At 41.5% G+C, this 13,768-nt stretch overlaps 1 protein-coding gene across 1 annotated transcript in view; it reads left to right on the top strand.

Moving 5' to 3' along the window:
- Window positions 1-11,704, top strand: part of ptpdc1a (protein tyrosine phosphatase domain containing 1a) — a 25,163-nt gene extending 13,459 nt beyond the window's left edge. The window contains exons 6-10 of the mRNA XM_005726706.2: window positions 5,407-5,544; window positions 5,636-6,735; window positions 7,728-7,913; window positions 10,433-10,543; window positions 10,625-11,704. Coding sequence (XP_005726763.1) covers window positions 5,407-5,544; window positions 5,636-6,735; window positions 7,728-7,913; window positions 10,433-10,543; window positions 10,625-10,738 — 1,649 coding nt within the window. The 3' untranslated portion in view covers window positions 10,739-11,704. The remainder of the gene's footprint in view (window positions 1-5,406; window positions 5,545-5,635; window positions 6,736-7,727; window positions 7,914-10,432; window positions 10,544-10,624) is intronic.
- Window positions 11,705-13,768: the final 2,064 nt, after the last annotated feature.

The following is a 13,768-nucleotide window of genomic DNA, read 5'->3' as shown; positions in this document are numbered from 1 at the left end:
CAAATTTTCAAATATATATCGTGATAAATATTTTTGGCCATATCGCCCTGCTCTACTTGTACCTCATCATTTATTTGTTAAGCCACTCAACACTGACTTATGAACGTTAACTTTGTATTATTGTACGGGCTTTACCTTACAATATAAAGCACCTTAAGGCAACTGTTGTTGTGATTTGGTGCTACATTATATAAATAAAATTGAATTGAGTTGAATCAATTTTTCAAGCATAAAAAGCCACCAAACTCAAGGGATGTGTGTTGTGTCTACACATATAAGACAACTTGGCAAAGAAATAATCTTTTTTAAACTTTAATGTTTAGGTACATGGTAGCCATGTTTTTTTTCAAGAAGTCATTTTATGGAATGGCACAAGTTGAGGTTAAAACATGCCAAAAATGGAAATCTTTGTTTGAAATGATTGTCACCAGACAGAGGAGGTCAGGACGAAGGTATAACAATGATTATCTACAGCCATCTAAAGCACGGTGGAGGCTCAGTCATGGTTTTGGGGCTGCAATTTAGCCTGTGGTGTTGGGGATCAAAATGAATGTAGAAGACTACAGTCATATTTTGATCCACCATGCAAAAGTGTCTGATTGGCAACAGCTTTATTTTTCAACATGACAGTGATTCCAAAGACCTGCCAATGCAGTAAAAGCGTAACTGGATAGAAAAACACACAGCGGATCACTATCAGTCGTGGATTGGCCCGATGTGTTAAAGGCCTTTCAAGCTCAGAATTGTTCAGACTTTGTTTTTGCCTTTGGGCTGCAACGATTCTTCGAGTAATTTGAATGATTCCATTATAAAAAAAACCTTGAGACAAGGTCTGTGCTTTCATGTGTTGTTTAGTGCACGGCTCTGTAGCGTGTTGATGTGTTAGACGGTGTAAACGCCAGTGTTTTATTAGCTAAAAACAGACCTGCAATACAAACGTATTTAGGAGCAGCGTGTGGGCAAGAAGTCTGACATGAAGTTAGGGGTGGGCGGTATAAACGGTATACGGTAGAAACGATATGAATTTGGCCAATGGTAGAGATTTTGACACTATCACGATAGCGCATGTTGATGGTGACATCAAGCTTCGCCTTTTTCGGTCGAAAGCATCGCAGCAGCAGCTGCAAACAATATCATCTGCAAATTATGCCGTGCGACAGTAATAGCGATGAGACGAAACACGTTTTGGAATATGAGAAAAGCCAAAAACTGCACTTCCTCTTCTCTCGCAGCTTCTCTATTCCCACGTTGTTGCAGTATATTAATGACTAACTAACTGGATTTCTCAGTTGTTCTCCTGACTGAAGTTTGATCCATTTACAGCATCCTGCCATGCGATTGCATTTGTCCCATCGGGAACCCTCACGTTAACTTTCATCGAGTGGAAAAAAGTTAGTGTTCATCCTCCAGCTTCACTGTGGTTATATTATGCTAACATAGCTGTGTAGCTAGTGAATTTAGACAGTTTTTAAATCTCAGTGATGCCACAGTGTTCGTTTGACTTTGGGACCTGAAGCGTACGGAGTTTTGGACCCAGATTCCTCCGCAAGGCTCCTGACTATGGTAGCCATAATGCTCCGACAATCCATCAAGCAGTGTGGCTTTGTAGCTTACCAAAATCGTATTTTGAGCGTCGTGTACCACATAAAATGGGTTTGAAGGTCAGTAAGCACAACCAGAATTCATAAATAAGGCGCACTGTCGATTTTTGAGAAAATTAAAGGATTTTAACTGCGCCTTATAGTGCGGAAAATATGGTATACACAAGAAAAGAATATATCGAGATATATATTGTTACCGCACATGTTTCAGATTATACTGCGATATGGATTTCAGGCCATATCCCCCCCCCTACGTTAAGCCCACTCAGGGACCAGTTTGAAACAAAGACCCAAAGGCAGCAGTGACGATGACGCTGGCACAGTTTACACAAGAACGAAGAGGCGGAGCGGTTACTGAGACGGTTTGGTTTTTTTATGATGTTGTACGCAGTCAATCAATTTCTAGAATGGAAGCCAAAGAGAAGTTAATTCTGGTAGACCTTTTTATTAATAAGACAAAAGTATTTCTTATCTGATTAATTGATAGATTACTCGATAACTAAAATTATTGTTAGCTGCAGCCCTAATAAATAAATATATACTGTATTTCAATATGATACTAATACTGTTTGTTCTCATTTTAATAAGTTGCTGCACCTTCAAGGGGTGGCTCAAGATGTGGTAAATAGACTGGTTCTTAATTAGAGCTTTTATCGCCCATTTGCACTTTTTTCTGTGTAAGTGCTTTCAGTCTAACATTCACAGTCCAACGGATGCATCGAAGAGCAGCTTGGCGTTAGTGTCTAGCCCAAGGATATTTGGCATGCAGACTGGAGCAGAAAGGAATTGAACCACCAACCTTCTGATTAGTAGGTGACCTGTTCTGCCTCCTGAGCTGCAGTGTTCAGATAGACTATTGCAACATTACACTGTTATTGTGTCACTGACAGCTAAATATACTCCTGGTTCTGTTTAAACTGTCCGTCTTTTAAAGAGCTGTTTCTCATACACCACTGACTTGTGTATCAGTAGCTTTTTGATTGGATCCTTCTGGAAGTGGCCCTAACAGCAGATGTACTTGGCACCAACAGCTATTGAAAACGTTGTGAGGATGTAGAATGAAAAGTGTGGGGTTTTTCTTAATGAATCAATGGTTCGGCCCTGATTAGGTAGATTTGTAGATTCTTAAGAGGGGAGACCATTCTTAACATAGAAGATCATGTGACCAGATAGTAATAATGGAAAAAGTATACATTTAGTTTTCTTGAGCCTGAGTTATGGTACAAGGTATGCAGTTAGTGGAGCAGGTGACAGGCTAAGGTAGATTTAACATTTCCCTCAGTACCATCTGTGTTGTGTTTTGCCTACATGCAGTCCCTAGTAACCAAGTAATTGCAAGGGGATTTATTTCATTCCTCCTTCTTCCTAATAGGCTCTCCTGGGATTCTGACAATGTCACCTCATCAAAACGTGCATTTTGCGTACCCCAATGTTTTATTTGACAGTCTGTAAAAAGTCTCAAGTCTAAACCCTTGGCTTTAATCTTAATATTGGTCTTTGTCGTGCAACGTTTTTCACTCCTTGAGAAGCAAATCTTATGAAAAGTGCCAAAGCAACAATCGTGTGAGTCTGTTAATCAACTGATCACGTATCATGTTAACATTTTCCTTTTGTGTCAAAGATCTTTACAGAGATGTTGGAAGTGGCGGCTGTAAACTAGTCTTTGAGGTGTGTTTCTAAAATGATTGATAGTTCCTGTATTTTGTATAGAAAATTTGCATCATTCAGTGTAAGACTAAGGCTCCTTTATGTGTTTTGAATCGCTTTTCAGCAACAACTAGTTCAAGTTCAACAAGTTATTAAAAATCCACCAAGCTTTAATCAGTGGTTTGTATTTAACCAAATAATAATGGAAGGGGAGCCTTTCCATCGAATGGATTGATCCTCTAACAACACATTATTCTGGGATTTGAATTTAAATGGTAGCAGTAAGTATATTTTCGAGGAAACACAGTTTGATCTTGGGGTAATAAAATGTGCTTAATGTATTACAAAACTGTATTACACTGTCAATATTTATTTAACAAAACCCAAGCACAAAAGCTGAAGCAGTGGTTGACAAACTTGAGTACACCATGAATCAGTAGCTTAGAAACACCTTTACCAACAGTAATAGTTTCGTGTAGGGCTTCATTAGTCTTTCATGTCTTTTTTTTTAGCTCACTTTTCTTTACAACATTGCTTCAGTTCATTGTGGTTTGCAGGCATTGCTTTATATGTGGCTTTCTTCATGTCTTATTGCAGCGTCTCAATTGGGTTCTGGTGTGGACTTTGACTGGGCCATTGCAACACTTGAATTCTCGGGACACAGTCTAAAACGCTGATATACAGAGCAGTTCATAATTGGTTCAATGCCTTCAAGATGCCCATGTCTTGTGGTTGCAAAATCAGCTCAAGTGATTGAAGTTTGTGCCAACCATGTTTATGGTCAAACATGTCCACTCAAGACATTTCCTGAAAAAGGTGTCAAAACTATTACAGCATTCCGCTTTTAGAGTTTACGCTTCAACCCAGGTAGCGCTGGAGGAATGTTAGGGAAAAATCACGCTCTGCTTTGGTGCAGAAAATGCAACAATGACTGAGGAAGTTATTCAGAACTAATTATATTTATCCTAAACACAAGTAACAAAATAATTTATTCATCTAAAAAATAATTTCTATAATACATTGCTGTTTATAACACTTACAATCTTATTCATGCACAAGATTGATTTATTCCAAGTTACTTCAAGTTGTATGTTTTACAACTCTATTATTGAACCTGGCTGACTGCGCCAGTCACACTAGACTGGAGACCAGTTGGTAAATACTTGGGAACCACTAGTTGTAAGAGAAAAATTTCTGTTTCTCGAGCAGTTGACAGTTGCTGGCAGTTGCTGGGAAATGGATTGTTGAAGTCCCATTCACACAAATCTGAAGACCAGGCTGTGACCCCTCTGATAACCAACAGTTGCTAGGGTGTGTATTCTGTGAATGGTGCCTGGAGGTTGCTGGAAGAGGTTTACAGTGCTGGATCTTGTTTTCCGATAATTTGAATGGAAGATGCCTACTACCTTGCAAACACTCACAAACTACCAAGTGGTAGTGTGAGTGTAGCACAAACTGGAAATGGCGACCACTCAACTTCAAAGTAAAATATGCACCTTTTAAAATGTATTGGTTGCAGTGGTGCAATACTTTACTTTGAAGGTGAACATTCTCTGTTTTTTGTTTGTCATACTGTTTCACTACTGCTCGGAGAGAAAATTGCGTTTGCAGACAAGTCAGTGGCTTTGTTGCGACTCATGGTGACGACAGTAGTCTGCTAGCAACCAAAGCAATCACAAGGTTTTTGGTGCAGTACCTACTAGGAAGTCCAGGAAACCTCCAGCAACCACTTAAGAACCAGTCAGAGAATTCACATTTCTTCCTGGAGACCAGAAATTGCCAGGGGATTGCTGGCTAATCTCTAGGCCTGTGGGACTGAGACCTTGTTTAATTAGTAAGCTAGTTTTGGAGGGAAGGAAAAAACAAGTAAAACTACCACCAACTTGTCATTGCTGCTCTTGTTTATTAGATTATCTTAACTGATTTAGGGTGCAATGTTTGCATCTCTCGGCTGGTCTGGGAACACCTTGGTGTTGCTCCGGACAAGCTAGAGGAGGTGAGTGGGGAGAGGGAGGTCTGGGCTTCTCTGCTTAGGCTGGTGCCCCCGTGACCTGGCTCTGGATAAGCAGAAGAAGATGGATGGATGTTTGTGACCATGTACTGCACAAACAATTTAAAAACTCCTTTTGATTCTAATCTCTGGCTTTTTATCTTTCAGTATATTATTACAATTTTGGATGGAAAGATTATGGTGTGGCATCTCTGACTACAATCCTTGACATGGTAAAAGTCATGTCATTTGCTGTCCAAGAAGGGAAGATGGCTGTCCACTGCCATGCTGGCCTTGGAAGAACAGGTTTGCAACACGAGCAGTCTGGAATCGCTCAAATCTGCATTTGTACTTTATAAATATATCAGTTTTTTAATTTGTATTTTGCATCATTCAGGTGTGTTGTTGGCTTGTTATTTGGTCTTTACAACTCGTATGAACGCTGACCAAGCCATCCTGTTTGTGCGAGCCAAAAGACCCAACTCCATCCAAACCAGAGGCCAGCTTCTCTGTGTCAGGGAGTTTGCCCAGTTCCTGGTTCCTCTTCGAAGTGTCTTCTCCTGCGCTGAACCCAAAGCAGGTGCCGTTACTTTGTCCCAGTATCTCACCCGTCAACGACACCTGCTACATGGCTACGAGGCTCGGCAGATGAAGAACGTGCCAAAGATTGTCCAGCTGGTGTGCAGGCTGCTAATTGACATCGCAGCCAACAGACAGGTGGTGATTGAGGAGGAATGGTTGGAGATTCCCGACCTCACGGCTGAGGTAGAGAAGACGGTGTCCCAGCAGGCCCTTCAACAGCTTGGGAAGGAAATGAAAGGGAAAGGGATTCCCCTTCTATGTAGTTCATCCCATCCTCTTAGTCCAGCACTGATACAGCCTAGACTTGCTAACGATCAGCCTCTAATTAGTGACAATGAGCTTGACCCCTTGTGGAGGCAGCAGAATGGAGAGAGCCCCCAGCGATCTTCTCTGTGCGAAAACAGGAGCTACAGCGATTCTGTTCTTCACAAGCTGGGGCAATGCCAGCATCCTTTAGGAAATCTGAAGAACAACCAACCAATCAACTGCCTGATCAAACATTCCTTGTCTCACAGCAGCCTTACTGCCTGTAACCCTTCCAGATTTTGCAACCTCTCTACTCAGAACATTTTTAAGAACAATCAGAACTCCAGTATAGAAACAAAGGAAGACCTTGGATCTCCCATTTTAAAAAGACCGCTCCGTGAAGGCCATCAGAGTTTGCCTTTAGATTTCTCTGAGGACAGTAGAAGATCCCACTGCAATGCCACACTGCCTGCCTTAGCAGTCAAGAGCAAACTGGTAGCTGGTAAGGAGAATGTGTCAGTGGGTGGAAGTGCAGATGACTTCTCAGAGGTTCCTTTCATCACCCTCCAGTCTGAGTTCTCACCAGAGAGCAGGTGCCTCGTGGTGGCAAAAGCTCTGGCCCTGGAACTGACAGACAAGGATCTCACCTCCAAGGTGTCAGTGTGGCAGGTGAGCCCCACCTAACTTGTGCAGGGATTATTACACTTACTTTCCAGCCAGATTTCCAACCTGCTTAACCAGATTTTCTAAACATTACAATCTCAAATTGTAAATTGCACCACCTTAAGTGCAACTTTGGACTGTCTCATAGTTGATACGCGCTCTGGCTAAATATTTACTTTTCATGCAATTGCTAGAAAAGCTATCTATGACTCTTCATAAGGGAAGAATGATAGATTAGCAACCTTCTAGGATTAGCCTGTTATTTTTAGCAGCGGGAGGAAGAGAGTACCTTTGACCAATAGGGTTTTGAAAAGAGTGCTCTGTCTTTACAGCTTTGGGCTTACCCATCTTTGTGTTGACTGCTAGGTCTACTGTGTGACCTCAAACCATAATTGTTTTTAATGACATCCACAGCTTGTTGCTTTGTGTTTGAACAGAGGTCATGCTAGGATTAGCCAAAACAGTGCTAATACATACATGTGACCGACTAGATTCCAGGACCTCGAGACACCAGTGCTAACCATTGTACTGTGCTGCTCTAATTTTGTCATGCTAGCAAACAGGAACTTCCATTCATGTGATTTTTGTCAGTAATAATGTTAGCAAGCAAGATAAAGGTAGCTAGCTAGGTATAGCTTAGCTGTGCTCCCAGAATCTAGCTAATAAACTAAATTAAAAATGGGCAGCTCAGTTAAATAATCAGATTAAGATCACAGTGGTATTTGCTCCATGTGTAGTTTTAGTGTGTTAGCAGACCTACCAGTTTTAGCTTACATTTGCCAAAAAAAGACAGCTCTGGGTCTCATGTATCATAGATTGTCTTGCAGTGTATTTAGAATCACACTGTCGTTACCATAGGAGATGCGTGTTGAGTTAATCTAGTTCTCATTTTTTTATAAAAAAAACTGTTGTACATAGTTTAACTTGAACCTGGACTTGTGTTCTTACTGGCACTTCATTTCAGTCATTTCATTGTCAGTCTGTTTTGTGTTGTGCAGATGGAGCTGAACTCCAGAGAGGGAACATGGGAGAGGCTGTGCAAGGAGAGAGACCCTCTGGTCCTATCTAGTCTGATGTGGTCATGGGTGGAGCAGCTTAAGGATCCAGTCATCAGCAGTGAGGATATAAAAGCCCTCACTGAAAGGAATGTAAACCCACAGAATGCCCTCGATTCACTGGAAAAGGTAGACTGTGTCAAATATCTTCCAAGCATTGCTGTCTAAACTAAACAGGGATAGCAGACTTTGTTAAACAGCTGAATGACGTGAAAGGTTGCACTGCATATTAAAAGAAAATATTTCTTTTAACTTTGAAAAATCAAAGCTACTGTAGTGAAATGTACACAAGAAAACATGGAGCATGAAATTGGCTTAATTCGTTTTTTTAATGTCTTGAAATCCCAACAAAGAAAGTTCTGAATTGGTTTTAAAAAAGTTTGTAAAAAAAATGGCCCAGTCTGTTAATGGAACTATTGTCCTTCTGTTCAAGACCCTTTGACTCAGTAATGGGCTTGAAGAATTAGTCCCATGATGCCTTTAATTAAGCTGATAATGTAATTTTGCTTAACATCAATACTAGATATTCAAAAAAGTCTGCAGTAAGGCTCAGGAGTAGTATTTGACTTCCACTGGGTGGTGTATGTCAATAAGTCAGTAAGTGAGGAGGACAATGAAAATGTATTGTTTGTCTAACTTGTTTAAATTGTGAGGCTGGTTGGAACAAGTGTAACTCAAGTTATTTTGTTATAGCTACAATTATAGCTACAATTTACAGATGTCCCCTAAACCCATCACATGTAAGCAATCGTTAAGTTGTTGCTCTCAAATGGCGACACCTACAAAAACAGTGCCAAATTAGTTCATCTTAACTTGCATTCATAAAACTACTTAACTACAAACACGGTTGAAGCTACTGGAATTTCACTCACAAAAGTGAAGCACAAACTAATCTGATCATAGTATTTTTCAGATAACTGCATTGGACGTGCTCCACGAGGCACCAACAACACAAACAAAGTTGTGTCTCCCTGTTTGCTGAGTCTTGAACTTTCGGTCACTTCCCGAGTCGTGACCATAGGTGAAGGATGGGGCGCAGATTATCAAGTAAATCGAGAGCTTCACTTTTAGACTCTCTTTTCACCACGACAGACCGGTACAGCGTCCGCACCACTGCAGCCGCAGCACCAGTTCTTCTATCGATCTCCTCTTCCCTTCCCTCTCACTCGTGAACAAGACCCTGAGGAAACTTAAACTCCTCGACTTGGGGCATTAACTTGTCCCTGACCCAGAGTGAGCACTCCACACTTTTCCATCTGAGGACTTGCCTCAAGCTTGGAGGTGCTGATTCTCCTGCCACTTCACACCCGGCTGTGAACCACTCCAGTGTGAGTAGGAGGTCATCCTTCTAGAACCACATCGTCTGCGAAAAGCAGAGACAAATTTCTGAGACCACCTAAGTGGAAACATTCTGCCACGAGGCTATGCATAGAAATTCTGTCCATAAAAATTAGTAACGGAATCAGTGACAAAGGGCAGCCCTGGCAGAGTCCAACCCCCAGCCAGTCCGACTTATTACCAGTGTTCTGACAAACCATCCTACTTTGGCAAAACGTCCTACCGTAAGTAGTTTATGCACATTTGTGCTGTCACAGAGTAATTCCAGCACCAGTTTAAGTAGGTATGACGGTTTGCCACTTAACTTTGCTCATCAGATTATGCTTGTAGCTCATTTTCATACAGCCAGGATGGTTTGCCACTTCATTTTACCCGTTAAAGTATGCTTGTAGGTGACATTCACAAAGGTAGCATGGTTTGGCACTTAATTTTACCCATCAGAGTATTTTTCTAGCTGATATTCACAAAGGTAGGACGCTTCGCCACTTAATTTCATGTTGTGCGCATGCGCTGAAACAACGGGTAGGATGGTTTGCCAGGTTGATGGATTTCCAGAACACCGGCTGTGTGAACCAAGATCTTGCCATGGTTGTTTAACGACCGAAGGCCTGTGACATTGGGCCAGACACCCCATACTCCTGAAGAAGAATACTCCACAGAATACTCTGAGGGACATAGTTGAACACCTCGAAGTCCACAAAATACATGTAGACTGGCGCCGGTTTAGCTCAGTTGGATGAGCAGGTGACCATATGCCGCATGGATGAGAGCGGCCGATCTGGGTTTGAGTCTGACCCGTGGCCCTTTGCCGCATGTCTTCCACTATCTCTTTCCTGTCAGTCTTCACTTTATCTGTCTAATAAAGCCAGAAAGAGGCCAAATAAAAAGGATGTTAAAATGCCATTAAATAGCAAATTTAGAGGCCGTTTTAAAAAACCAGTGTTGACATCTATGGATAGTTTCCACCTTAGTAACAAGATGGTGGATTTTTTATAACTCACCATTCATAGGATGCTTCATCTCAGCTAGTTCAGTTACTGAACAGGGCCGCTCCACTATATTATAGTCTCTAATGGAATAAACGGACTGGTAAGGTCATTGCAGGGAATAATTGGGTATTAGCAGATATGTATGTCTGTACATTGCACTTGGTTTTTGGATGTAGCTTGCTAACCAATCTTGCTAAGATTAAGATTCATCACTCGCAGATTAGCGACAATTTAACTGCTATCCTGACACACCCAGTGTCTCACCCAGCACTATGTGCTCCTGTAATGTGACATACAGTATGGTCTCCTTCCTTTTGATAGGGTCACCGGCTCACTTTGCTGTGCATCCTCGACTGTGCTGCTCATCTCCTGCCAGTGCCTAAAGAATTGGAGACCAGTTTTCTTAACCAAACCATTAAAGTGTTTACTAAGGTGAGCTTTAACAAACAGCATTTATTGAACGTGTTTACTTAAGTGTTTACTGGGCATGATGCAGTGCAGTTTGCTTTGCAGATGGACCCTGGCTCAGAGGAGAACAAGTCTCTGTATGCAACACTGAAAGCAATCCTGACTCTCATTCTTCACGAGCTGCATGACAAAGCTGTTCAGGAGAATGAAGCCTCCTGATTGGCATTGCCCCAATCAGCCTGCCGAGAAGAAGATTCCCAAACGAGGTTCCACTTTTATTTGTGGGCATTACTGCATTAGAAGCCACCTCTTGCACCCGACGCTGCTGAGATCTGCCAGTCATGTAGTGTTTGAAGCTAAGTGTTTTTTCATTCTGTTTCCTTTGAAGCTTGTAATTGACTCTGAGTACTGCTACTCTGTGTTAATGTGCCACTGTGCTCACTCTGAATGTTTTGTTGGTTACCTGTTCTTTGTCTGAGACTAGATCTTGCTTTATTATCTAACTCATAGCTGTTAGGGACATGATGAAGAAACATTTCATTACATGAATGTAATGTTATTTAAATGTGTGACTCAGCTCTCTGGGTTCTTGGTGGGGAGGGGTTATTTAAACCAAAATATGTTTTACACTGTGCACATGCTGCAATGTGTCTTATTTATTCAGATGTTCTTTTTTGAAATGCACAAGTTGATAGAATTGCTATAACCTGATAAGTTGCTTTGTTGCTGTAGAATGTAAGGCGTTCTCTTAGTGTTAGACTGTGGCTGTTACAGCAGTGCAAACTCACCAGGCCACAGTGCGTTTTCTTTTTCAATCAATTTTATGTACTTAATACTGTTTACCAAAAAAATCCTCCGTGTATTTTTGTGTCATTCATTCATTTGTAAAACATCAATCTGCCTCAACTCCTGCATTTAGCACTCTGCCTCGACTCACATGGCCTCTGTTTGGACTCATTTTGTGTAATTTTGACTCGCGTGTGTGTGTGTGTGTGGCTATTGACAAAAATCTTCCACCTCATCGCTTATATACGGACAAAATTCAGTGTAGATGCAAGCTGAGGGTGATATACTAACGGTACTGTAGTAATACGAAGAACATGACACGTTGGGCTGTGGAGGATTTTCAACAAGCACTATTTTTTCATTGTTTCAACGGGTTACTTGGAGAAATAAAGATAACTGACTGAGTCTTGTTTGACTGTTTGTTTGTTTTTTACTGCGGGTGGGTGTTGTGTTCCCCAAATTGCTCCTGGCCTGGTTTTTGACTTACTGGAAGAGGCTGCTGCCTGTGGGGAGTACTTTTACAATGGCAAGTGAGCTTGGTTTTCTAGCAAGAAGTTTCACTGTTTTTCGCTACACCAATAAATCGTTTAATGTTGAGGCTAAACATGTACAACATTTTAAAAAACTATACTATAAATCAGAAAAAAACCCTCAAAATTAAATTTGTTAGTGGCAAGCAGAAGATCAGTCAGCCTTGATTTAAAGCAAGTGTCGGAGCATCTGGGAGGGTGAGACGTTGTAGGAGTTAAGTAACTCCTAAAGATGGCAGTAATGTAACATTAAGGATTCTACTGTTAAACCCTCGAAGAAGAAGTAGCAGCTTCACGAACCACGAAGAAGAAGCAGTCAGAGGGTGGCGGATTCTTTCGACATGGCAGGTAGGTGGGTATAATTTGTTAATTATACATTTTGGATACACATTTCTTAGTAGTTGGGGTAGTATTCTTTCAAGCATACATGTAAAGACTCGGTAGTGCTGCAGAGGCCGCTGCCGCACTTTAGCCTGGCGTTTGCCTTTTGGGACTTCCATGCTGGAACGTGCTGCTAGCTGCTAGCCCGACAGGGTTGGCTAGCCATTAGTAAGGAGTGGTTATTATCGGGCGCAGAATGAAGAGTACGGGGGCGACTGGAGCGCTTCACGCGTCTCTTCTTATTAAGCACTGAGCGGGACTTTACCAGCGAGGGAAATGGGCATATGGGATCTTGTGCTTCTTCTGTTTACACTCTACACTGGGCAGCTTTGACTGTATTTTAAGAGCAAACACTGGGCAGGGAGCAGTTTCATGTTGGGAAGAGGTACTTCCTTTCTAATGGACACGTTAAGCTCTTCAGGGTTAAAGGGTCTTTGCGTGTAAAATCATTTGACTGTAGTAGGCAATGCCCTCATTTATGAGGCTATTCATTCTTCAAGCAAACAAGAGTTTAAAAAAGACCCTTATTGTGTTTTCCTAGCTGTCTTTAATCATATTTAATATGGGGATTTCAGTTTACATCATAGTGTAATATGTGCATGTAAGCCCTCTAAACAAAAGCTAGGGCTTTGGACTGATCTAACTGCTCAGGTTCACAGTTTTCTCGTTGGATCTTTATGATGTCGCTGAGCTTGGAGCTCTCTAATATGGTCATCTCAGGCACGTGCTTGCCCCACCCACCTGCTGCAGATGAGGTGAGGTGCTGCACCAAGGCCTGAACAGTGTGTGGGACAGACACAGCTGTCTGGAAAATTATGAGTGCTGTTTATCTGACTTCTAATTTTTTTTTTCTTTTCCCCTGGCTCAAGTCTTTGGGAGGCAGATGTAAGCAGGGTTGGCCTAAATGTAGTTAATGCAATGAGTCTGTGATGATGAAGCAATTTTAAGTATTCATTTCTGAAGGCCAGAACCTCATTCATCATATTTATGGAGCACGCGTTCACAATAGCCATCTCAAATTGCTTTATATTTTAAGATCTAGCCTACAATATGGGAGAGAGCCCCATCGATCAGGAGATCCCCTATGAACAAGAACTTGATGACAGAGGAAAGAAAAACGCCCTTTGAACAGGAAGAGACCTCTGACAGAACCAGTCTCAGAGGGGAAGCCCTCTGCTCTGACTGGGTGTGAGGTTTGGGGAAAGATGAGATTTCTCTTTATAGCTGCTAATCACCTATTAAAATGCTAACTGTCTGTCAGGATTTAAATAGTTTGAATTGAAGCTGATTATTATTAACTGATATTATTCTAAGACAAACTTCATTTAGCTTCCTGAGTTTAAAAAGTGGTAAATCTATTGTTTTGGGTTTGCATTACTTTACATTATATGATTGGATTGACTTCAGCATACCATGAATGACAGTGGATGAGTTGGTCACATTACAACTACTCTGCTGTTGGATTCAGCGATATTAACAGAACTGTCAGAATTTGTCATAAAACAAACACAAATTCCTGTTCTGGGCCCTGTTTCAGGAAGCCGGTTTAGTG

This window comes from Pundamilia nyererei, unplaced genomic scaffold (assembly GCF_000239375.1).
Source record: "Pundamilia nyererei isolate P.nyererei 1_Seehausen unplaced genomic scaffold, PunNye1.0 scaffold00021, whole genome shotgun sequence".
In the NCBI taxonomy this organism is placed as follows: Eukaryota; Metazoa; Chordata; class Actinopteri; order Cichliformes; family Cichlidae; genus Pundamilia; species Pundamilia nyererei.
This window is presented reverse-complemented; position numbering and strand designations above follow the sequence as displayed.